General features: G+C 33.4%; 1 protein-coding gene across 1 annotated transcript in view; it reads left to right on the forward strand.

Annotated features, from left to right (window-relative positions):
- The window catches only part of IPO11 (importin 11), a 205287-nt gene that overhangs the window by 54707 nt on the left and 125988 nt on the right, over window positions 1-24592 (forward strand). Inside the window, exons 6-16 of the mRNA XM_041766936.1 lie at window positions 165-297; window positions 2659-2717; window positions 6817-6865; window positions 8241-8311; window positions 10696-10888; window positions 11579-11731; window positions 13470-13513; window positions 15253-15343; window positions 17503-17550; window positions 18425-18530; window positions 21951-22077. Of these exons, the coding sequence (XP_041622870.1) occupies window positions 165-297; window positions 2659-2717; window positions 6817-6865; window positions 8241-8311; window positions 10696-10888; window positions 11579-11731; window positions 13470-13513; window positions 15253-15343; window positions 17503-17550; window positions 18425-18530; window positions 21951-22077 (1074 nt within the window). The remainder of the gene's footprint in view (window positions 1-164; window positions 298-2658; window positions 2718-6816; window positions 6866-8240; window positions 8312-10695; window positions 10889-11578; window positions 11732-13469; window positions 13514-15252; window positions 15344-17502; window positions 17551-18424; window positions 18531-21950; window positions 22078-24592) is intronic.

Here is a 24592-nt window from a genome sequence, read left to right on the forward strand (position 1 = left end):
AAATGTGATAAATGACTTAATTATTTCACATCCCCTTGAAAAGGAGACTAAAACTGAGATTAAAAGGTGACATAAAAAATGAAATGTATTACTATGTAGATCTGATTACTGAAATCTATGTGTTTTTTTTTTTTGTGAACAAATTTGTTGATATTTCTTTGCAGTTAGCTTCTGGAATTTATAATTTTGCCTGCTCTCTGTGGAATCACCATACAGACACATTCCTTCGACAAGTTTCTTCTGGCAATGAAGCTGCAGTTCTAAGTTCACTAGAACGAACTCTGCTGTCATTGAAAGGTACTATTCAACTTGATTTGTTCATTTTGCAAATGACATACCTTGGAAGAGTCAACAAATAGTTCCTCTGTTGGATTATCTGCTCCTCCTTGCCCTTGGAGAATAAGTGGTTAGTCTCTCCCTCAGAGATGAGGCCTTATTTGTGAGAATAGCTTTTCCTCTAATTTGTAAAAGTGTGGGATAGATTTGTTATAGTCACATTGCTGGGGTCCCAGGGCTCTGAATACCTTCTTTCAAATACTTCTACTTTTTTTTTTTTTTTTTTGCTTCTACTTTACACTTCCCTTTCTAGGCTCCTACTCTTATTGCTGTGCTAACTTCCCTAAACTTCGGTCCTCAAGTGTTAGTGAACTCTGTCTCCCAGTTTTCCGTAAGAACTCACTTTCTGTCCTTCTTGTTTGTACCTCAACTTCACTTGGATTTTAGAAGGTGCTGGATGGTGTACCATCTTGGCCTCTGGTTTCATATGCTTTGCTTGTATGTATTTCCTTAGCCCAAATCTCTGTTTTATCTTTCCTGAGCTTTTTATCTTGATGAACATAATCTCAGGTTCCTTTCTCTTATAAAATGCTCTTTGTCTTCCAGTCTCTCCCTTCTTCTCGTGCTTAGGCTCTTTTTAGTTTGTGTTTATTAGTTTGATCTCAAGCAGCTTTTAGTTCTCTTACTGTGGCTCATTTTGCATCCTTTGGCTTAAATAAGCCCTTTTGTCATACTCCCCTTAGTACCTTAGGATGCTGATGTACACTTTGCATACTCTCAAGCATCACTTACATTCATCAGACAGTGGATGTGCAGACTTCAAAAGGTCAGCACATTTTGGTGAACCTTGTAAACAAAAGCGTGAATAATTTCAAGGAAAAGCGTGAATAATTTCAAGGAACTGTTGTCAAATAAAATTAATTGCTGGTTGGTTATATAGGTGGTTCTCTGTTATGGCGTGGTTGAGTGGTTATATAGGTGAGTGGAGATGGTTTTGTCAACATCCTTGAGGAAGAAATTAAAAGGTTTTAGAGGGAAACATTTATCCAGAAAGAATTAGAGAAAGTGGTGTAAGGTTATGATACAAAACTTATGTAAGTTCTGTATTTAACGATCAAGGAATATTCCTGAGTGCTTTTGATTGGGGTTTTCTTATCTTACCGATTCAAAGAGTAACTCCTGACAGAATGGATGCAGCTCTACTGTACATTAGCCTGCTTTTAGCCTTTCAATACTTCCCTGTCTCAGGGTCGTAGCATTTCTAAGATATCTTGACTTGGAAAAATCCTATAGCATTTCCCTTTAAAATATTTGTTCTGCCCAGCTGTTAAATTTCTATGATTTGAGCAATACTTAAGACTACAGTTTTTGTTATATGTAATCTGAGCTTATACCTTTGTGCATTTAGTATCTTTTAAACGTGTGTGTGTTTGTGTGTGTGTATGTATTCACCATTTAAATAAATTCATGGTTAGATATTTGACATTGGGTTGACAGACATAATAAAATGATCACACAAATACATCTGAAATGACATGTGACAGTGATCTTACAATATTATGGTAACTGACATGTGGTCAGAAAAGACTTCACTGAGAAAGTGATCTTTGAACCAGATTTATTGTAGGATAAGTGGAAGTTAACCAAGTGATGAAGGGCAAGAGAAAGGACACTCTTGGTGATGTAGAGCAAGTACTTTTGTGTGAACAAATGAATTTATTAACCATAGTTTATAGATGAGGAATGTGAGATCTAGAAAAGTTGTTCAAAATAATACAGTTGTAGATGTTAGAGCTAGGATTTAAATCTAGGTCTGACTTCCAGTTGTTTATCCTGCTTGGTCTCCCTGTGTATAATATAGCGGTTATACATTAAATGTGATGTTTATACTTGAGCACTATAATCTATTTCAGATTTAGAAATAGTTTAGCTTTTATATCCTTTGTAGGAGATACTGTATTTTCATTAATGTAGCCTAAAACTAAATGAAGCTTTTTGGTCACTGTTGAGACATATTTCAAGGTTATGGAATAGAGGTAGTAATTTTCTCAGTTTCAAACTAGGGATTATTGCAGATGAGAAGTACTAACAATTATAGAATTTAAATTTTGCAAAATGGTTTTAGAAACATAAGTAGTTAAGATATCTGAGAGGAACACAGTTTTTGAGTCCCAAGAACTTGGCTATCATTCCATCTTTCCCATGGGAAACAAACCAATGACCAGGGATTACCTTTCTTTACTATTATATGAAAGGATGAAGTTAGAGTAACCCCCAGTTGATGAAGCTTTTGTGATTCTGAGTCTTTGTTATGATTATGATTTTAATAGGATAAAGTATATGAGGCAATTAGATGCAATAAAGCTCAATTTTACTTTTCAGTGCTGCGTAAATTAACTGTTAATGGATTTGTGGAACCTCATAAGAATATGGAGGTGATGGTAAGTGAAAGAAGTTACTAAGTCTTTATGGCTTTGCGAACTTGCTTGGTATTTTCCTGAATGTTTTAAAGCTTCTTCTTTTTGCTTGGCATTCTTTTACAAGTTTGTATTGAGTGAGGTTTTACTATTTTGTGTATGTTATACTTTTAGACTTACGGCCTTTTTTTAGTATATCAAAGCAGCTCCTTTGTGAAGGGTAGGAAGTAAGCCTAGGACAGTTCTCAAGTGCCATGGTACATTGAGAGCTTTATTTATAATTTGAATTTGGGTGAGCTTCTTGAATTTGAATGCTCTTAAAACATTTCTAGGTCCATTGTGGATAGTTAATTATACCCTTGATATTTCCCTTTGTCTGTTTTATATATTTAAAATGAAATTTTTTCTTCAATCATAACATTTATGTGTGCTCTTTGTAAGTCATTTGAAAATATATATATACAAGAAGGGAAAACTCTGTTGATAAGCCCAACATTTGTGATGTATATTCATTGTATGGCACCATTTACTTTTTCTGTGTAGAATATATAGCTGTATATATCTAATCCTGAAACAAAATGAGATTGTGTTATATATTTACTCAGATCTATGTTAGTTTTCATAGTAAGTTAAAGTCAGCTAAAATGCTGCTTTCTGTAGATTGCTTTGGGGGTGTTGAACAGGAATTGTGAAAAAAGTACATCTAGTTGGGTCTTAAGAGTTTGCCCTACCAGAGCTGACCAGAGTTACTCTTGTTTTAAATCTTCAGTATATTTTGTCTATCTGTAAGATTTTGATTGCAAAAACGATTCTACTGTTCAAAGAATTTAAAAGCTGGTAATAGGGCAGCCCGGGTGGCTCAGTGGTTTAGCGCTGCCTGCAGCCCAGGGTGTGATCCTGGAGACCGGGATCTAGTCCCATGTCAGGCTCCCTGCATGGAGCTTGCTTCTCCCTCAGCCTGTGTCTCTGCCTCTCTCTATCTCTCTCTCTGTCTCTGTCTCTTTCTCTCTCTCTGTGTCTCTCATGAATAAATAAATAAATTAAATAAAATAAAAGCTGGTATATACATCATTATAGCATGATTGGCTATTTTCTATAAAAGTGTTATATGCTTAGTTTTTGAAAAGTTAAAAAACAGAAGGAAAGGAAATAGTCGTTTGAAAACTTGCTATCAAAGATACTGCTAAAATTTGTAAGTATACTTTAAGAGATTTTATGCATAGTCTTTCAGATATACTTTTCTCTCTTCCTCAGTTTTATGTAAATGAGACCCATATGCTGTTTGTTTGCTTACTTTTTCTTAAACTTAGTATGTCATTTTTCTCATGGGTGTTTTTCTCATGCCAGTAGTATGTTTTTAATGATTTTGTGGTAAATACTTGTGATTACTGTCAGTGAGCTAATTTTTCAAAAGGGATAACATTAATATAGGATTCCTGTAAATTTCCTTGCCAGTTATCCATTGATGGATATATAGGTTGTTTATAGTTTTTAATTGTTGGTCAGTGATGTTGGAATGAACATTTGGAGATACATATCTATATCATTGTGTACTTTTCTGATGCACTCTTCAGGCTAACTTACTAGAAGTGAAAATAGTTGATTCAAGCATAAGCATGTTGATAGCATTGATTGGTATTACCAAATTGCCAAAATATGCATTAAAAACAGCCATAATTTTAATGCTGATATATTTTAAATATATATATATTTTTATTGCCATACTGCCAAAAAACCTTTCCAGAAACCAATTTGACAGCTTCTCCTGAATTTCCTGCACTGGAATGCATTAAATTGCATAAAAGCAGAGACTGTTTCATTCACTGTCCATCCCAGAGCTTGGAATAGTCTCTGCCAATATTAAATGTTCAATAGTTATTTGTAAAATGAATGAATATGGGATAGAGTAAAATCAGGTCAGAAGGCTCAGTAATTATCTTTATCTGCAATATGATTCTGAATATCATAAACTTATTTTAAATAAAATATGGATTATGTTCATCAGTTTTTTTGTTTTTTAGTAAAAATAAATTGATTTAAATCACATTCCTATAAATTGGAATAGTGGTTTTCAGTGGAAACTATCAATGTTCTGTGAGTTTTTGGCTTTCCCTTGAGAGTCTTTCTTCTGTCTACTGAAACTGTATGTCAGCTTTAACTTAGTTAGAAATGCTGTATTACAGCAGTTAAAGTATATTGACTTGTTCGAAACAAAATAGAATTTTAACAAGTTATGATGGTTTTTCAAGTAACAAAAATCTTAAAAATAACATGGAACTTAAAAAGATATTTTAGAAGCTCTGTATGATAATGGTGAGATTTTGGTTTCTGGAGGCAGATAGATTTGGATTTGAATCTTGACTTGGCCTTTTCCTGATAGAATGGCCTCCAGCTATTTACTTATCTACTCTGACACTATTCCTTTTTTTTTTTTTTGTTGTTATATGAAGATGAAATAGTATCTACCTCTTTGGATCTTATGAGGATTAAGAGGGATAATGATTTCGGTAAATAGTTCAGCTAATTAAAGTGCTCTTTAAATGACTACTTAAAAAAAAATAAATGACTACTTAATGGGTAATTTGAGTTTTTGTGTTATATAATATGAATCATAAACTTTTACTTCGTTTATTTGGACTGCCGATTATAAGACTATCTATAATTTTATAAATTCCTGATTCTCTTGATCAGCTTTCTAAAATTGATGACTCATAATTTTGTACTTTCTTTGGAGAACCCCCAATTGATAAACTAATTTTATTTAAAAGAAATAGAGTGAAATTCTATGTTGTCAATACTTTTAGGGACCGTTGGGCTACTGTATCAATGTAAAATATATATGGGATCTCAATGATCTTATTCTTCCCATAGTGAAACATTTTGCTCATCATCCTAGAAATCACTTTTTTGTTACTTATCATTACTTTTCAATTATTGTCATCTGTGGTTAAAAAGACTGAAATACAGTGAAAGTGGAAGAATGATGGAATTGCCAAATGATGAAGCAGTAGTGAAATTAATGGTCATCTTGCAGTTTTCTTAATGTGTTGTGCACTGTATCCCATCATCTTTAAGAAGGCATAAAAGAAGACTGGGAGCACTGTCTTTCTTTTCTACTTTCACCTTTTGTTTAACACACTGAGAATTCAAAATTGTTTTTTTCTGACCAAAATGACAGAGAAGGAAGTTGACAAGAGGAAAAGGTTTCATGATTTTTACATGAATCAGAAGATGGATGCTCTCGGATAGAGAGCAGCATTCTAGGCCCTAATGATGATGGTGAAGTTGTCTAAGTGAAATCTTTTTCTGAGTCATCAGATGGTGATATCCTAGTTGATTTATCTCAAACTCAAGAATGGAGGAGGGGACAACACATTGCTAAGGACAAAGAGCAAATAATGCTCTATTCTAGTAAAGGCCTTCAGCATGTAGTTCTTTTGTGACAAAAACCTGGACCATCCTATTTGTTGAAAAAACATGTGACATCTTTTATAATGTTTATATACCAAAATTTATTGATCCAGAAAGTATGTGATGTTTAAATTCTTAAAAATTTTAATAAAGTTATTTTTCACTATCCCTTTATATCTGTAAAATTTTTTGTAACATTTATTTAAATACATATTAACAAATAAGGGTTGTTTAGATTTTTACCAGATGATAAATGGTGATACTTGTCTTTTATATGAAAGCTAATAAATTTAATACTTGAGCTTAAGAATTTATTCTTTAAATAATTGGTACCATTTATTCATATATTGAGTACTTAGAGCAATAAACACAGTGAAGTTCTGGCTCTCGAGGATACATTTTAGTGGGAGGAGACAAATAATAGACAAACAGTATGTCAGGGGACTATAGAAGCTGTGAAGAGAAAAGAGATTCTTTAGGGAAATAAAATGCTTAATAAATAATGTTTTATTTATTGCAAAGTGTTTTAGGTAACTGAAATAAGACATTGAAGAGATGAAATACTATATTTTCTTATGGAAGATTTGTTAATAGATATTTTTTATCTCAATTTAACTTTTTAAAATGATGTGATAGATTGTAGTATTTTTGGAAAAGTATAAGGCAGATGTTTACAACAACAAATTGAGACATTAAAAAAATTCTTTTCTAGGGTTTTTTACATGGAATATTTGACCGTCTGAAACAATTTCTGGAATGCAGTAAGTACTCCTTTGACGGTAGATTTTACTTATAGAATCCTTATTCATAGCTTGTGCCCTGCACTTGTATATCTGGTGAGACTAAAATCTTGGATCTTGATGACTAATCCTCTGAGGTCGAGTTGGGAGCTCAGCTTTGTCTTCATATACCCATCTTGTTCTGAGTAGTATTGCTGAAACTTTTTAAAAATCTGTTTTGTATCCATTCCTTTATAGATACTTTTACTGCTACTGCTTTTTTTCATGTATACATCCACAACTGTCATGTATTTAATACTCATTAAATGTAGCTCCTGTGCCACATACTTTGTATAGATTCTGTTTTTTTAGTTGATTTTACATATGGGTGTGATATAAATTACTTTAAATGGTACTTTAATTTTATAAATCTCTTGTATATTAATTTTCACTGGCTTATCTTTAGAACTGTCTCTCATCTACACACAAGAGAATTTAGCATTCATATTTGTGTTATACTGGTAGTCTCTTAGTTACCCTTTTCTTTTCCCTGTGATTGTAAGCACCTTTGCTCAGGATACACACATTTAGAAACACAAAATAGCACACATTTGCTTCCATGCACATATACATATGTGTACATCCTGTACATGTGTGTGTATTTGGGGATTTACTAGGCCGAGAAGATATTTTAGTGTACTCGCTTTTAGGGAGTTGTTGATTATTTTATGTCAGTCATTTTCAGCTTAGTAAAAACATTGCTGAGTCTTTTACCAGGCACTGTTCTGGGTACTGTGCATGCAAAGATGAATAAGACAAGTTATATAAAGTGGCTTGTTTTTATAAAAATGGTCATTTTCTCTGGTTACCCTGTGAAGAAGCATAGGGAAGAATAGGGGTCCTCCCAAGAGAGGAGAATGACGTAAATGAGATGAATAGGAAGAGTATGATTATAGAGACAGTTGATGGGCTGGTGGACACTTTCTGAATATGCAGAATTAATTATGCCAGAGAAATTATCTGAAGAAAACTGTCAGTGAAAAATAACGAACATGTAACTTATTGAATGCTTTGTTTTTACTTACTTTACTTGTAAATTTTAGTTATAGCTAATTTATATTTTGAAAGTGTTATTGGTGTTCATGGATAAAATTGCTACTACTCTTACTTTAACATGTTTAGGATTAATTTTTTGAAACATGGTACTGGGGATTACTGTGTCTGTTAACTGTTAAACGTGGTACTGTTTTTAAAAAATCTTTGATTAATTTTTTAGAGTTGGAAAAGCACAGTAATGAATTTATAATAGAAAACATGGAAGAATGGTAGTATTTTTGTAAAAAGTTTTGTCATTGTTTTGATTGTGAATTTCTGGTGTATTATAAACATACTAATATTTGAATCGTATTTTTAACAGGTAGAAATATAGGTACAGATAATGTATGTAGAGATAGACTAGAAAAGACCATCATACTTTTTACTAAAGTGGTAAGTTTTCTTTTTATCTTAAATATGTTTCTGAAATAAAATACACATACTCAGATTTAATAAGTAAAATGATGTAAGCATATATTTGTTGGCGTGAAGTAATTTTCTGGCTTTTTAGCAAGCTAAAAAAACCAGTATTTTGAAGTATTTAGCATGCATATAATAATTAAATTTATATGCCGTATAGCTGAGTCACTTTGATGTAAAAAAAAAAATTCTAATGAATATCAGAGAAGTTGATTCCTCTGAAGCTTCTTATTCTCAAGCCTAGTGGATAAAAGCAGACATAAAGAAGGTGCCAGTGCAGCTAAGCAGGAGATAGATCATACAATACAGACAGTATAATATCAGGAAGTCCCTGTATTCCAAATGATAGATTATCATCATCAGTATCAAACATCTTCTGAATAGAATTATATGAGTGCCATGCGCTAGGCAATGTGCATACATTTCTGATAAAACTTAAGTTTTATAGAAACCGATTCTGATGAAATTTTGGCCTGGAGATGGTTAGGAGAAATACTATTGTAGGGACGACTTGGTTTGAGGACTGCATTGCACTAAAACAGGTTATTTGAAGGCAGGTAGCAGTATCTAAATCAGTAGCCTATTTTCCCTTTTTTCCTGAAGCTTCATTAATAAGATAAAGGTTGTCCGTTCCCCAGGAGGGGAGAAAAGGAGTAGAAATGAGCTGTTCTTATTTCTGTGGTTAAGTAGCAGTTATCTTTAGTTTCATTTCTCCTCATTTCTCACATTTATAGTTTAAATAACCTCCACAGCAAAAGCCACCCAATCTTCCATATCCAGCAGAAAATGGACTTAAATTTTTTAAGTTAAAAACAAAAAAACCCCACAAAGTAAAATGACATGATGTGGTTAGTCACTGGAGCTGTGCAGTGTTCATAAATAATTTCATTTATGAAATTCATATTTATAATATCTGACTGTATGAAGGCTTTAAAAATTGGAATATTTCAACATACCTCCAAATAGAATTGAGTAACTTTGAGTCCCCTAGAGGTCATCAGTTAGCTTCAGTATTTGCCAACATATGTTGAAGGTTAGCTCTGTTTTATCTGTATGGTTCCTCTCCCTCCCCTCCTTGCTGGTTTTTTAAAAGCAAATCTCAGCTATCTTATTAGTATTATCTGTAAATATTTGAATATATGTCTTTAAGTGTTAAGGGGTTTTAAAAAAAACCAATCTAAAACATTTAAAAAGTAGGAATGACCTTTTATTCTCATTTAACTCTTTAGCCAATTTTTAGCTTTTCTTAGATTTTTATAGTTGGTTTGTTTTAATCAGGATTCAGTAGTGTCCGTTCTCTGCATTTTTTTTCCATTGCTATTTATTTGTTGAGATAATTGATAATTTCCTCCTAGTTTTTTTTTTTCTGTTTTGCATTTGGCTGTTTGCATTCTGATGTGTTACTTACCATGTTCCTTTGTCTCTATTCCCTTCTTCTTCCCATATTTCTTATAAATTTATAGTTAGGTATAGAGACTTGATCATACTCTTTTGCAGAGGAGCGCAAGGATGGCAAGAGTACTTACTGTGTTTTTCATATTGCATCACATCAGGAGATATATTGTCTGCTTGTCCACAATGCTGAGGGAGTGCTATCCATTTTATTTATTTATTTTTTTAAGATTTTATTTATTTATTCATGAAAGAAAGAGAGAGAAAGAGAGAGAGGCAGAGACACAGGCAGAGAGAAAAGCAGGCTCCAGGCTCCATGCCGGGAGCCTGATGTGGGACTCGATCTTGGGACTCCAGGATCACGCCCTGGCCAAAGGCAGGTGTCAAACCGCTGAGTCACCCAGGGATCCTGAGAGCTATCCATTTTAAAGGTCCTTAGTAGCCTTTCCCTGTTGACTATTTTAGAAGCTCTTGATGTGTTGATAAGGGATTACAGAATGATGGCATTCTGTTACTTTGTTTGTATTTATTAGCCAGAAGTCTTTTGTAAAGATGAAATCTCTTCCATCAACTGTTTGATACTTGAAATGTAGTTCATGCTGGAAAAGCAGGACAAGTTTTTCATTTTTTGCTTTTATTTATTTGAAGTCCTGTTTTTTGTATACTTTTTGTTTCATATTTACCCATTGGTAATAAATTAAGTATGAAGTGGGTCTATTTTGGACCCCATACCAGAAATAATAGAATTTCTTGTCAGGAGATAGAATCTGACATAATCCACATTATATGATGTATCCCAAGAAAGCAGTTACATGTGTATTACATGTAGAACTACATATATGTGGACTCCCCACCAAGGTTCAGATCTTGCCAGATGTATATTAGCAAAGTTATAAAATGTACTTGTGGATGATTACATTCCTGTATGGATTGGTGAAAATGCATTTTAATTTTCTTCTTTATAGCTTTTGGACTTCTTGGATCAGCATCCCTTTTCATTTACTCCTCTAATTCAGAGATCACTGGAATTTTCTGTAAGCTATGTATTTACAGAAGTTGGTGAAGGTGTTACATTCGAGCGATTCATTGTTCAGTGCATGAATCTTATTAAGATGATTGTTAAAAATTATGCTTATAAACCATCGAAAAATTTTGAAGGTAATGCCTTACAGGCATTTTTTCCCCATTATTTCTTTTTTTTTCTTTTTTTTTCCTTTTATTATTTCAAATGTGAAGTAATTGCTATATTTCTGTATTTGAAATTCATTTATTTAAGTGTGATAAATACAATGTTGCTTAGACATGAAATAGAGATAAGGATTAGAGGCTTTAGTATGTGAGTGCCAGCTTTAAGCCATATAAATGCATTTAGTAAAATATATTTTGTAGCATAATGAAAGATCAATGGAAGCCTGGGGACATAAAGAACTAAGTACTTCAAGAACCACTGCAGTTCATGTTATAAGGTGTATTTATTTGTACAATTAACATTTTTCTCTAATTTAGTGAGGTTACTTCTACACGTTGGAATTCATTTGTATGCATGTATACCAAGGTGAATGAAGAATTCTTGTAGAAGAGAGAAATACATTTGTATCTAAGTCATTCCAATACGGTGTGATAATAGAGCATAGGAATGTGTAGACTGTAGTGGGAGGACAGCCGCAAGACTGGTGTGTGTGTGTGGTGTGAATAAAGAAGTGTCTTTGAAACTTGCCCTTAAAAGTGAAAATTTATATAAATCACTTTATCTTTCCCCCCAAGAGTGTATTTTAAATTCATTTAAGTTAAATAATCCAACTGTGGTAGAATATTCGTGTGATTAACTTGAAAAATTTATTTTTCTAGATAGCAGCCCTGAAACTCTAGAAGCTCATAAGATTAAAATGGCATTCTTCACATATCCCACTTTGACAGAGATATGTAGAAGATTAGTCTCTCATTATTTTCTATTAACTGAAGAAGAACTGACAATGTGGGAAGAAGACCCAGAAGGCTTTAGTAAGAATCCATTTTTCTTTCTTTCTTTTTTTTTTTTTTTAAGATTTTATTTATTCATGGGAGACACAGAGAGAGAGAGGCAGAGACACAGGCAGAGGGAGAAGCAGGCTCCCTGTAGGGAGCCTGATGCGGGACTCGATCCCAGGACCGGGGGAATCACAACCTGAGCCGAAGGCAGACACTGAGCCGCTGACCCACCCAGGTGCCCAGTAAGAATCCATTTTTCAATTTTTGTGTAGTTTTTCTCCCCCTTCCCTAAATATCAGTTTTTTTGAACGATATGCATAACAACATTATATTTTAATATAACACTTTTGATCTGAGAGTCTTGGCTTTTAAAAATTAATGTGTCCTCTTTGTTATCTGTTAGAACAAATTGAGAAGCTGAAAATGAATGATTTTTTTCAAATATGTAAAGTTTTCTCAAGAAAGAGGCTTTTTAAGATTTTAGATGTTCCTATGGACATACCATATAGTTTAAAACAAAAATAAAAATAAACTGTCTCTATTATCAGGTCAGTTTGTACTTTGTGATTAATAATCATCTTGTTTTTTATTTGTAGAAATTTTTACTTCAAAAAGAAACGTGGAAGATTTCGGTTTTCTGAATAGGTCATCTTTATTTATTTATTATTATTTCTAAAAGACTTTATTTATTTATTCATGAGAGACAGAGAGAGAGAGGCAGAGACACAGGTAGAGGGAGAAGCAGGCTCCATGCAAGGAGCCCGACATGGGACTCGATCCTGGGGCTCCAGGATCATGCCCTGGGCTGAAGGCAGCGCTAAACTGCAGAGCCACCCGGGCTGCCCCGAGTAGATCATCTTTAAATTTTAATTTAAAATAAATTTTTTGATGATTAAAATATTTTTACAGGAGATCTTTTTTGTTTGAATTTTAGTAATAGAATAAAAGTATTAGGGTCCTTGCTACAAAAAATCAAGATATCATTTGTCTAATAAAGTACCTGTGTGTGAAGTACTTTCACCCTGGTGAATCATAGACCAGGTTTTAGCTTTTGACTGTGTGGTTTTGCATAGTTCTCTTCATATATTTCCTTATATTTTAAGAATGCCTGAAACATTTTGGAAGACTTCTCCCACTTTTTATTATTTAAAAATATTTTTAGTTTATTTAGAAAATATAACATTACACTGTTTGTATCCTTTTTTGTTTTTGCTTTTTCTCTTAGCTAAAGTTTTATGTTTTATATTACTTTCTTTATGCGGTATATAGAGTAGTATAATATGAAATAGGAATTCCTAGGTTTATAAAGGTCCCTAAAGTATTTTACATTTTTTAAAATCTTACTTTAAATATGGAAAATTTTGGAAAATGTGACTAATTATTTAATCTTATAAACCATTGTTATACTGGAATGAAATAATCTCAGGATTATAGTTATATTTCAGTGCTTACTATGTGCAGTCAGATGATATCACATATTCTGGAAGTGACAAACACTTTGAGCATTCCTCCATAGAGAATTTTTAATGAAAATGAGAATGAGAAAGCTTAATCAAGTACTTGATGGGAGACTCATGTAGACAGATGTGGTCTGTAGTATATAGTAAAGAAATCTGTGTAAGACCTTGTGTTTCCAAGGATTTGCTTTTCGTGTTATGTTTAAAACCATTCATAGAAATAGATTTGTATTATTTAAAATCTTTGTATTCCAAACTGAATTTTGGAAGCATTTTTATAATATGAACAACATGTGTTGTATTTTTAATTGCAGCAGTGGAAGAAACAGGAGGAGATTCTTGGAAATACAGTTTGAGGGTATGTATTGATTAAAAGAAAAATTGGTAGGGAAATGCTGTAGTGCTTTTGTAACTCTTAGTAGAGAATATTTTGTTGAAGATTATAAGCATTAAACCAGACAAATAGGAAATTTTAATTTAGGAATCTGATAGGAAAATGACTGTCAATGCAAAAATAGGAAATGTTTTTGAAAATGAAAACTAGGGGATCCCTGGATGGCTCAGCGGTTTGGCGCCTGCCTTTGGCCCGGGGCGCGATCCTGGAGTCCCGGGATTGAGGTCCACATCGGGCCCCCGGCATGGAGCCTGCTTCTCCCTCTGCCTGTGTCTCTGCCACCCACCCCCCCACCCCTGTCTATCATAAATAAGTAAATAAATAAATCTTAAAAAAGAAAAAAATAAAATAAAAACTACTTTTTTTTTGGCTGGAATGATTTTTTTTTTCCTTCCTAAGTAGTTCAGTAATTCTGAAGTGTTTTTTGATACATTATTTCTTATACCACCTAGTGTGATTTTCAGAAACCAGCCCATTGCATTTAATTTTAGAATGCTTTCTAAGCATATCTTCTTTTATATGGCCAACATTTGAGGAAAATTAATCAAATGTAGTCTTTGAACTATCTTTTTTTTTTTTTTTTTAAGATTTTATTTATTTAATCATGAGAGACACACAGAGAGAGGCAGAGACACAGGCTGAGGGAGAAGCAGGCTCCCTGCAAGGAGCCTGATGTGGGACCGGATCCCGGATCCCAGGATCACGCCTGAGCCGAATGCAGATGCTCAACCGCTGAGCCACCTAGGCGTCCCTTTGAACTATCCTTTTTGTTTGAAAAGTTGTGTTTACATAATTTACACAATTTGTTATTATTTTTCTAAAATATATGTTAATGTTTTTAGTTATGTAAGCTTGCATAGAAAACCAGAGAGATTATTAGAGAAATGATTAGTGCTTGAAATTTTTTTTTTAAAAGCTAACTTTAAATTTTAAAAAACATTCTTTTATGGAAAATTTCAAACATACTAAAAAAGTAAAATAATATCATGAGATTTGTGTATCCAAAACCCACTTAATCAGTTACCAACTGAAGGCTAGTCTTATTTCATATAAGTACATCCCAACCCCAACTTGGATTATTTTGAAGCAAGTATTTGAGGTGATTTATCCTTTTATCTGTACATATTTTAGCATGTATGTAAAATTTCTTTTAAAACATAAAGCATAGTACCTTCAAAATTCGTAAGCCCTTTGTATTAATGAAACATGGTGATTCAGTGCTTTTCAGAACCAAAATGTACATTCTTTTCATGTAGTTAACACTGCTGTCTGTTACTGTTTGTGTCCTGAGTTGCAGTTGTTACTTATTGTGTCATTGCTACAAAAATATATAATTTTTAACATCTTTGTTTCTGGACATTTATAGTACTAATTCTGCAAATGAATGTGATTTCAGATTGCTTTTTTAAAAGAATTCTTAATTAAAAATGTAAGTTATCTTCTCTCTGGAATTTTACTTCGTGAATACATAATGCCGAATGATTGAAATAGTAAAAAACAGGTGTTAAGAATCAAATTGTAGTTTGACTTTCTTTCCTAATATATTTACAACAATTGTAATCTACTTTATGTAAAAACATTAAGAATTGGAAATTTTTTGGAGTTTAAGGATTTTAAGAATGAGTATTCTTTGTTTCATTGTAGAATTGATCAGTACAATATACCATTGTTTTCAGTAGAAATTTGTTTTTTTTCCTCTCCAGCCTTGCACTGAAGTACTATTTATAGATATATTCCATGAATATAATCAGACTCTTACTCCTGTACTTCTAGAAATGATGCAGACACTTCAAGGTGAAGTATATTTTATGATACTTTATTAATTCGTGTTCACTTAAAATAATTTGAGTGCCTACATGCAATGCATTATTTCCTACACCATATAATAGATGGAAATCTGAGAAAGACCTGAATGTGTTCTTTTCTAAAGGGATGGCTTTCAGGGTAAAGAACAAGAATTGAAACTGACAGAGGAAGGCTTTGAACATGATAGTTGGATTTTGCTTGTGTAAACATATTAGCGGCATGGGCAAAAATAGTAGACAGTTAAGTATATTGCATGGGGAAGTAGTCTACCTGGAGCATGCTGTGGAAAGTAGTAGAAGAAAAGGTCAAAATGACAAATGTTGGGCTTAGAATGGTGGCAGTGGAAATGGAAAGAAGGTAATGGATTTAAGAAAGAATGAGGACAAAAGATTTTTGGCACGTGATCATTGATTACAGTTTGTGCACAAGTAATTATTATTAACTGCAGTTGATAATTTCTGACTTTCCTGCTATTTTGTAAATTCCGGGAAGGGAAGCAGGGATCAATCTGTTTAGTTCACACATTTTCAGTGCCTGGTATACTTAGAAACTGTTAGTTGATTGACTTAGCAACTGATAGTGCTCGGCAAGGGAAAGTGATCAGACATGATCTTGAACTTTAGTCTTAATGACAGGAAGACTGTGATTAGTAGTGGTTGGTGATATTGAAGTGTATATAAGGAGCCTTGGGAGAGGAAAAGCATTCAAGGACAGAACCCAAGATTTTCACCTTCAGGCATATGGAAAGGCGAAGATCCTTCAGAAAAGCCAGGCAAGAAACTGTTGCAGAAGTGTGAGGAACAATATGGGAGTGAATCCTGGAGAGTTATTAGAAGTGGCCAGTGATGGAAGAAGCAGAAGGCAGTGGAATCTTCTGAGACAATAGATTATTTGAAATGTCAGGTCAGGAATAACATTGTTAGGGATCAGGGATTGAGTAGGTGCTAATACAAGAAAGTAACAGAAAGAGAAGCTTCTGTAGGGAAGGAAATGCCTCATCTTGTTTGTGGTAGTGAGAGGGCAGGTCACTTTTCAGGTTTCTGTTCTCTGAAAAACCTAATAGAGTGTTCTTGCTTAAGTTAGGAACCAAGGGAAAAAAATGGCAGGTTCTGCTGTGTTCATTTGTGAAGATAATTTGAGTGTTGTATTTTCATATATGTTGATTTCTAAGGTGTAGTTATTTACTAATTTTTTAATGCAGGATTACTGATTCTTAAAGTTGATAATATTTGTACTACTTCAGATACTTTTTCTTTTCAGTTTAGAGCATCATTTCCATTTTCTCCTGTCCATTTTTTTTTTTTTTTAAACCACTGTAGGAAAATGGATAAGCTATTTAGATTACTCTCTGAGAAGTTGTGTGGTGGTAAGGTTTTTAGTGGTTTCAGAATTCAGTTTTTTTTCCTGTTGTGGAGCAGTTGGCTAATTAGAGCTGTACTTATTCCAGTTTATTGGACTAGTGAGCTTCAGAATTCATATTTAACAATAGAAAAGTGTTTTGATGAGCTTGCTAGAATAATCTTTCTATTCGAAAGAAATAGACTTACTATGGAAACTGTGTTTTTCATGGCTTAACCATGATACTCTTCTTTCTGGACAGTGGCGTGAGACAGCCAAGTTTTTATTCAGAAGTTTCCACCTAACATGATGGCTCTCACTTTCTGTCTGGACCTTTTCTTTTGTTGCCGTCCTTTAATGTACTGTCATGACCTGGTTTATTTTTTATCTTTAGAGCTTCCTGTGTGAATGGCCTATGTTTGTTCTTTTTTGTTGGTTTGTTTTTCTTTTGTAGGATTCATCTTTTGATTCTTTCTCTTAAGAGTTCTCTTTTATAATCAGGGTATAATAAGGTATTATATGCTAGTTAGCACTTTGTGGCATATATTTTTCTAGATGTTGCTTGACATGAAAATTTTCAAACGTGTTACAATGATTTTTAAAATTGTAGTATGGCCTTATATCTTGTATTTGTGTTTTCTGATGGTGATGATAACAAAAGCTAGGCTTTCCCTTTATATCCATTTATATATTTAATGTCATGTAATTTAATACACTAAACGGAAATGGTGAAACTAGTAAATCAAGTTGAAATAAGATGTCTTTTAAAAATTAGTTTTATTTACCTTTGCTGATATTTATGTTTTCAGGACCCACTAATGTGGAAGATATGAATGCACTATTAATCAAAGATGCTGGTATGTTATACTAAACATTTAGAAATATTATTTCTTCAGTAATAAATGTTTGCTATGTCTGTTTTGTGGCAGGTGTTATGTGGAGAGATTAGGATATAGGAGTACCTAAAATATAGGAACTGTCTGGTGGGGGAGATAACCAAATAAGCAGACCATTGATTATAGCATAGTACAAGCTGATTAATGGTAAAATAGGTGACAGGTAGTCCATTGGAAAACCACAGGTGGTTTTGGCGTGCCTAGGGAAGGCTCTGAAAGAAGTATAATATGAGAACACCAGGATCAATGGGACTTAACAAGGGGAGGGTCAGTGTGAGAAGAGGGTTCCAGGCAGAGGGAGGAGTATTTACAAAAATTTGAAGGGAAGAAGAGCAAGCACAGTTAAGTTTTGTACTGGGAATATTTTGATTTAATTGGAACATAGAGTTCATGGGCTGTGGTGAGAGATGAGACTGGAGAGGTAGATAGGGACCAGATCATAAAATATTGTGTCAATTTAGAAGCAGATGTTATTTTGTACTTTTCATAATTTGACTGGATTAATAATTTATTTGATTTTATAATTTTGATGTTGATTTTATAATTTTGACTTGTAAATGATTATAGTTTTCTGTTTGAAAGCACTAAGGAGTATTTAGGAAAAACAGTATAAAGTAACTCAAATAATGACTCTAAAATGTCTGTCTAAATAATTTCTCTGATTAGCATTGTAAATTTCTCTTTTTTATTTGCATATTACGTGTTTTAAAGTAGTCCCTCAGGATTGGTTTTTTTGTTTTATTTTGTTTTGTTTTTAGGATTAGTTCTTAAGTAAGACACCTAACATTTGGCCCAGCATCTGAAATTAAAAATTTTTCCCAAATCTTCTTTGTAGTGTATAATGCTGTTGGATTAGCGGCTTATGAGCTGTTCGACAGTGTTGATTTTGATCAGTGGTTTAAAAACCAACTTCTTCCAGAATTACAAGTCATTCACAATAGGCAAGTATAAAACTTTGTGTTAATAATACACTTACTTTACCTTATTAATTTTGTGATGAAGAAACGGCATTAAAATTTCTTAAAATTTTTACAAAGTTATGGTATGACTTTGATAATAATCAAGTGTAGAATAAGACTTGAGTTGAAAAATAATGTTTTTTTTACTTCAAAAGTAAATTGTAATATGTATAAAGTATTTGATGTTAGATAAGATAATTTGCAGGAAGAAATTTTATATGAAGGTAAGGAAAGATGGAGTTCTCTGAATTCTAGAAATTTTTTTTCCCCTGAATTCTAGAAAATTTTTTTTCTAAATTCTAGGAAAAAATGTATACTGCTTCTTACACCAGTAGTCTGACGCAAATGGTGTCATGAATGATGACCAACTAATTGCTTTGGAATCACACGTGGCATACTGAAAGTGGGAGAGGGTAGATAAGGATGGAGAGACAGCATGACAGAAGGCCTTTGGGCACACTTTAGACTTGGATTGGTTTGCCCTATTCATAGTACAGAACTCTCTGATGTTTAGTGGCACTTTTCCCAATTATTATGTTTCAGATATATTTAAGTACATGACTAATTTTAGGTACTGAATGGCTAAAATGGAAGGGAGAAGATCTTTCATAGTTTTTATAATTTTTTTTCTTGGTTTAGAATTAGAGACTTAAAAATTCCAAGAGACTTTGTTCTTGTTTTGAATTGTGTGTTTCTGTTGATTTGTTTCTGTAATTGTGGTGCCAATCAGAATGCCTAGCATGTAGTCATTACTGGACTAGCATTTTTTGGACTACATTAATGAATAAATGGAAAGCATCTATATATAGCTCATTTTATAAATCTTGAGAGCCATACAATTATAGAGTTGGAGGTACTTTAAAAGTGATTTATTTTGGGGACGCCTGGGTGGCTCAGTGGTTGAGCATCTGCCTTTGGGTTAGGGTCGTGATCCCAGGGTCCTGGAATTGAGTCCCGCATCGGGCTCCCCTTTTGCTTCTCCCTCTGCCTGTATCTCTGCCTCTCTCTCTGTGTCTCTCATGAATAAATAAATCAGATCTTCTTTAAGAAGTTTATTTTGACCCACTTAAAATCAATATTATACTATATGTTAACTAAGTAGACTCCAAAGAAAAACTTGAAATAAAAAGAAACTAAAAAAAATATTTTTGACCATTAAGTAGCTTTTTATCTATTCAGTCAGCATATATTTTCAGTTGTGTCCTATAAAGTCTGTGGTGGATAAGATGGCCTGTAACTCTGCCCAAAGGAAGCTAGTGAGCCTCTGATGTAGAGAAAACCTCCATTAGGAAGACACATGTCGGGGATCCCTGGGTGGCGCAGCGGTTTGGCGCCTGCCTTTGGCCCAGGGCGCGATCCTGGAGACCCGGGATCGAGTCCCACGTCAGCCTCCCGGTGCATGGAGCCTGCTTCTCCCTCTGCCTGTGTCTCTGCCTCTCTCTCTCTCTGTGACTATCATAAATAAATTAAAAAAAAAAAAATTAAAAAAAAAATAAATGCTGGTTATGGAGATAGTTTATAGAGGAAAATGACCCAGAAAGCAGAACATCTGGGATCTTTAAAAACAAAACCAAACCAGGACGCGAGTCCTGAGTTTTAAAAAAAAAAAAAAAAAAAAAAGGAAGACACATGTCCCTTTGGTAGGAACACACATGTGTGGTTTGATTATTCTTAAACTTCGGAGGCTATTTATTCTTGATCTCTGTTGTCCAGTACAGTAGCTGCTATATATAGCTATTGAGTGCTTGAATTGTACCTAATGCAACTGAAGAAATTACTTTAATATTAATTAACTCAAATTTAAACTGAAAGACTGAAGAGTGTAAAGTGTATAATACGTTGCATATATTAAGGTAAATAAAAATATTACAATTTCACCTGCTTTTATCTTATTTTAATGTGGGTACTAACATTTAAAATTGCATATTTGGCTTGCATTATGTTTCTTCTGAACAGAGCTGATCTAGTCCAGCATTTCTCAAAGTTTAATGTGCATAGTAATCTCTTGGTGATCTTGTATCTTACACCAACTGATTTAGGTTATGTATTCAGATCTGGGTCATATTGTATGATCCCATAATGCTTCCAGGATAATGATGCTGCTGGTGCAGGGAGCACATTTTTGAGGAACAAACTGTCCCCTAATTTTAGCTCTGCCCAGAAGTGACTGTGGTCTAAGTGAACTTAAAATTTGACCTTTCCGAGCTTCATTCTCTTTATCTGGAATACAATGTTGAATGTAGCAATCTCAGAGATCTTGATTCAGAATCAAGGTGGTTCTTTGGGTCCTCCACTACTCTGCACACAAGTGTTTACTTCTACCTCTGTGACTTTGTTTAAATAGTCACTATTCTTTCAAATGGCATTTTTTTCAGTTTTCAGCCCCAAACACTGTTTATCTTAAAGGTTGTTCAAATCCCATTTCTTTCTATGCACTCTTCTCTGTTCCTTTTCTGAAATCCTATTAGATAACTTTATGTTCTTTAATTCTTTTAGGTGGGATAAACCTTTTGAGGGCAGAAGTACTTAAACACATTTTTTGCATCTTTGATAAGTATATCTGTGTGCTTGATTATCTTATAATTTTGTGATTCTCTAAAAAAGTGGGGTATGTTTATTAGCTTATTCCATTCATACCCAGAAACAGTTACTATCTCACTACTAAATTTTGTATAGTATCAAGAAGAGACTTTGTGGGTGGAATTCTTATACATAGTTGTTATAGCTTTGTGGTTTTCCTCCTTGCCTAAAGAAACTTCATTGCCTTTAGCAAAGGTGGTCATGGAGAAAGAAATATGTAAACATGTTACTGTAGATGTTTTACAGCTTTTAAAATGTAAATCATTATTTTTGATAATATGAGTCACATTCTGTAATAGGGCACTTTTTAAAAAATTAATTTACCTAAAATCAGCGGAGGTTTATGTGAATATTTTATGTAAATGTTGAAATCTCTCACAGTGTTCTGGAAAATAATCTGTAAGATTAACAGAATTGGAATTGGAAAATTGAATACAGGACTTCCTTTTATTATTACTTTTTTGAAGCATCTCTAGCTTTAGGGTTTGGGACATTAGCTACTTAAGCCTTTTCAGATTAAATATTTTTGCTCATTTGAGGAAACAGAAATGGACTTGATTTTTATGTACATATTGATGTTACAGTTTTTTAATATAAAATAATTAGATTTACAATATATCTGTCTATGGATTTTCAGTTTTTATAGATCAGAACTTTGTTAGTATTTATACTGTGGTATGTTTACAAGTAGCTTTTACACTTTTATAAAAGAAATTGATTGCTTCTTTACCATATTTAAAATTTAAATGAAAAAAGTATACTAAGTGATATAATCTTTGTAAAATATTTACCATTTAAATTTCATGATTTTTCCCTATCCAGGTATAAGCCTTTGCGACGCAGAGTGATTTGGCTCATTGGTCAGTGGATTTCTGTGAAATTCAAGTCTGACTTAAGACCCATGTTATATGAGGCAATTTGTAACTTGCTTCAAGATCAAGACTTAGTGGTATGCTCCTTAAATGTTTTAAGACTTTTTTTTTTTTTTTTCTAAGTTTAACCTATCTTAAATTTCAAGTTCAGAAATGGTTTTGATGTGTTTAGAATTTTGGTGACCTTTCACTGTTAGAATTTTGCCTTGTGAGCAGTTTGAGGGAAGAAAGTCCTTTGATTATTTGCCCTTCCCATCAATATTCAATGAAAAAAATTAACCTCTACTTTTCTAAAATTTATAATCTTTTTAGTAAGAATAAAGAAAGTGTGTTAAGATCCTTTTTAGCTTATTTTTTCTTTTTTTTAAATTTTAAAAAAGTTTTTTCTTAATTCAGAAAATTAGGATTTTTGTCATTCTCACATTTATGTCATAATCACTTTCATCTTTACTGTTGATTCTTTGTCTCTCATTTTTGTAGGTTTTTTTGTGTGTGTATGTGTGTTTTTCTAGCCGTTGGAATTGTTTCCTTTCCGACTTTTTCTTTATTTACAGTGTTGATATAATATTTTTGTTTTGTTTCTGAAAACTTGATAATAGCTTCTTTGGTGCCTTATTACCTTAAAAGCAGTAAGTTTTCTGCTCTAATATTTAGATCAGTTACTTAAAAAGTTGTGTTTTTTTTTGTGTGTTTTTAAGAAGTTCCACATTGTGTAGAATAGTTTTTTTTCCCCCAAGTGGTACTTTATTTTATGCTTGAGTGAATATATTTATGACTTATTATAGATTGTCTTGGGCTTAGATCTGACTCCAGCATAGTCTTGAAAAGATTAAGTTTGGTTATCTTTTTCTGAGTTTCAAATTATTTTAGGTAAAATTAAGTGATTTTGTCCCCCCCCCCCCCCCCCCCCCCCCCCCCGAATTAGGCTAAGATTTTATTCAATCATTTCTCAGTATACTCCTTTAAAAAGTTTTTTGAACCCATCCGGTAACCCTGTTTTTCAGCAAAGGCTTGGGCCATACATTTCTCATTTTCACGTGTACCACATAAACTACTTTTAATGTTCAGTGAAGGAAAACATAATTAGAAAGGTAAACCTAGTAACAAAGCTCAGTATATTCCAAAGGCAAATAGAACTGATCTTTGGATTTTTATTTAAGCATTACGTACTTTGTGTAAATAATTGAAAATTTACTCTATCATTCTGTAATTATTACATATTTTAATCATGGGAAGTTGCAAGGGAATCCCCTTTTATTTTACCACGTTTAAATTCCTAGAAGTTTGTTTATAAAACCTAGTTGTTGCTGAGATTACTGATTATTGGACCGAGTTTACTTTTGTAATAACTGTGGAATATTTATAAGACTTAAATTTTTGTTTTCTCATTTGGAAACACTATTTGCTCTTCTGTCAGAGGTATCAGAGAGAAGGCATTAAATGTTTTATGGAAGTGTTACAAAATGATGAAATTTCAGCTAAGCTTTCTTTGGGAAAAACTCTTCTGTTTTGGGGGTCTTATACCTCCAAAACAGGAGAGTATATATTTTAATGAATCTTTTCAGAGGAATAAAGAGAACAATGAGCTATTTAGTTCTGCACTTTAAAAGAGGAACATTAATCACATACAAACAAGTATTACTGGAGCAAAAGAGTTTCATGGGCTAAATATTCCAGTGGTCCTCTTTATTTTAGAATTGACCAGAAACTTTAAAAATGTACATCTGCATTGTGACTATCCAAGATGACAGATAGAGTAGTATCCAGGGAAAACACTTAGAGAAGATGCTGCTTAGGTTCAACTCTTGCCCTTTTCCCGTACATCTTCTGGTGATTTCCTCTCATTTTTACATCTTCTACAGTTGTTTTATCCTGCCATCATTATTTTGTTACTACTTCTTAAAACTGTGTTTAGTAAGATCCCAAGTTAATGTTACACACTTTGGCCTTTTGGTGTATATAAGATATACAACTTTAATTTCAACTTGTGAGAAATGCTGGCTGATGTGGGAAGGTACTTTATACATATTAATACATGCACATCAGGGACGCACATATAGACATATACACAGGGTATACATGTTGTTTGCAAATGTGCATGTGTTGTGGATAGATAGGTACCGATGGATCTGAATATTCGCTGGCTTTCAGAATCCATAGTCTCTTGCTTGGGTGTTGCTGTTATGGAGTTGGGATAGATTTAATCCTGTGTGGTTGTCTGTGTGGTTTCCAGATCTTATGGGTATGTTATTATAAGACTGGCTGTGACAGGGACACCTGGGTGGCTCAGCATTGGCACCTGCTTTTGGCCCAGGGTGTGATCCTCAAGTCCTGGGATGGAGTCTCGCATCGGGCTCCCTGCATGGAACCTGCTTTTCCCTCTTCTTGTGTCTCTACCCACTCTCTCCCCCGCCCCCGTGCCTCTCGTGAATAAATAAATAAATAATCTAAAAAAAAAAAAAAGACTGGCTATGACAGAGTAGAAATAATGCAGCAACTAGAGAAAGCACCTTCTCCATTCCTATACTAGGACTCCATAAATCTTATAATACCAGAGGCCACTGGGTGGAGTACATCTCCATTTCTGAAAGT

This window comes from Vulpes lagopus, chromosome 8, assembly GCF_018345385.1.
Source record: "Vulpes lagopus strain Blue_001 chromosome 8, ASM1834538v1, whole genome shotgun sequence".
Lineage (NCBI taxonomy): Eukaryota > Metazoa > Chordata > Mammalia > Carnivora > Canidae > Vulpes > Vulpes lagopus.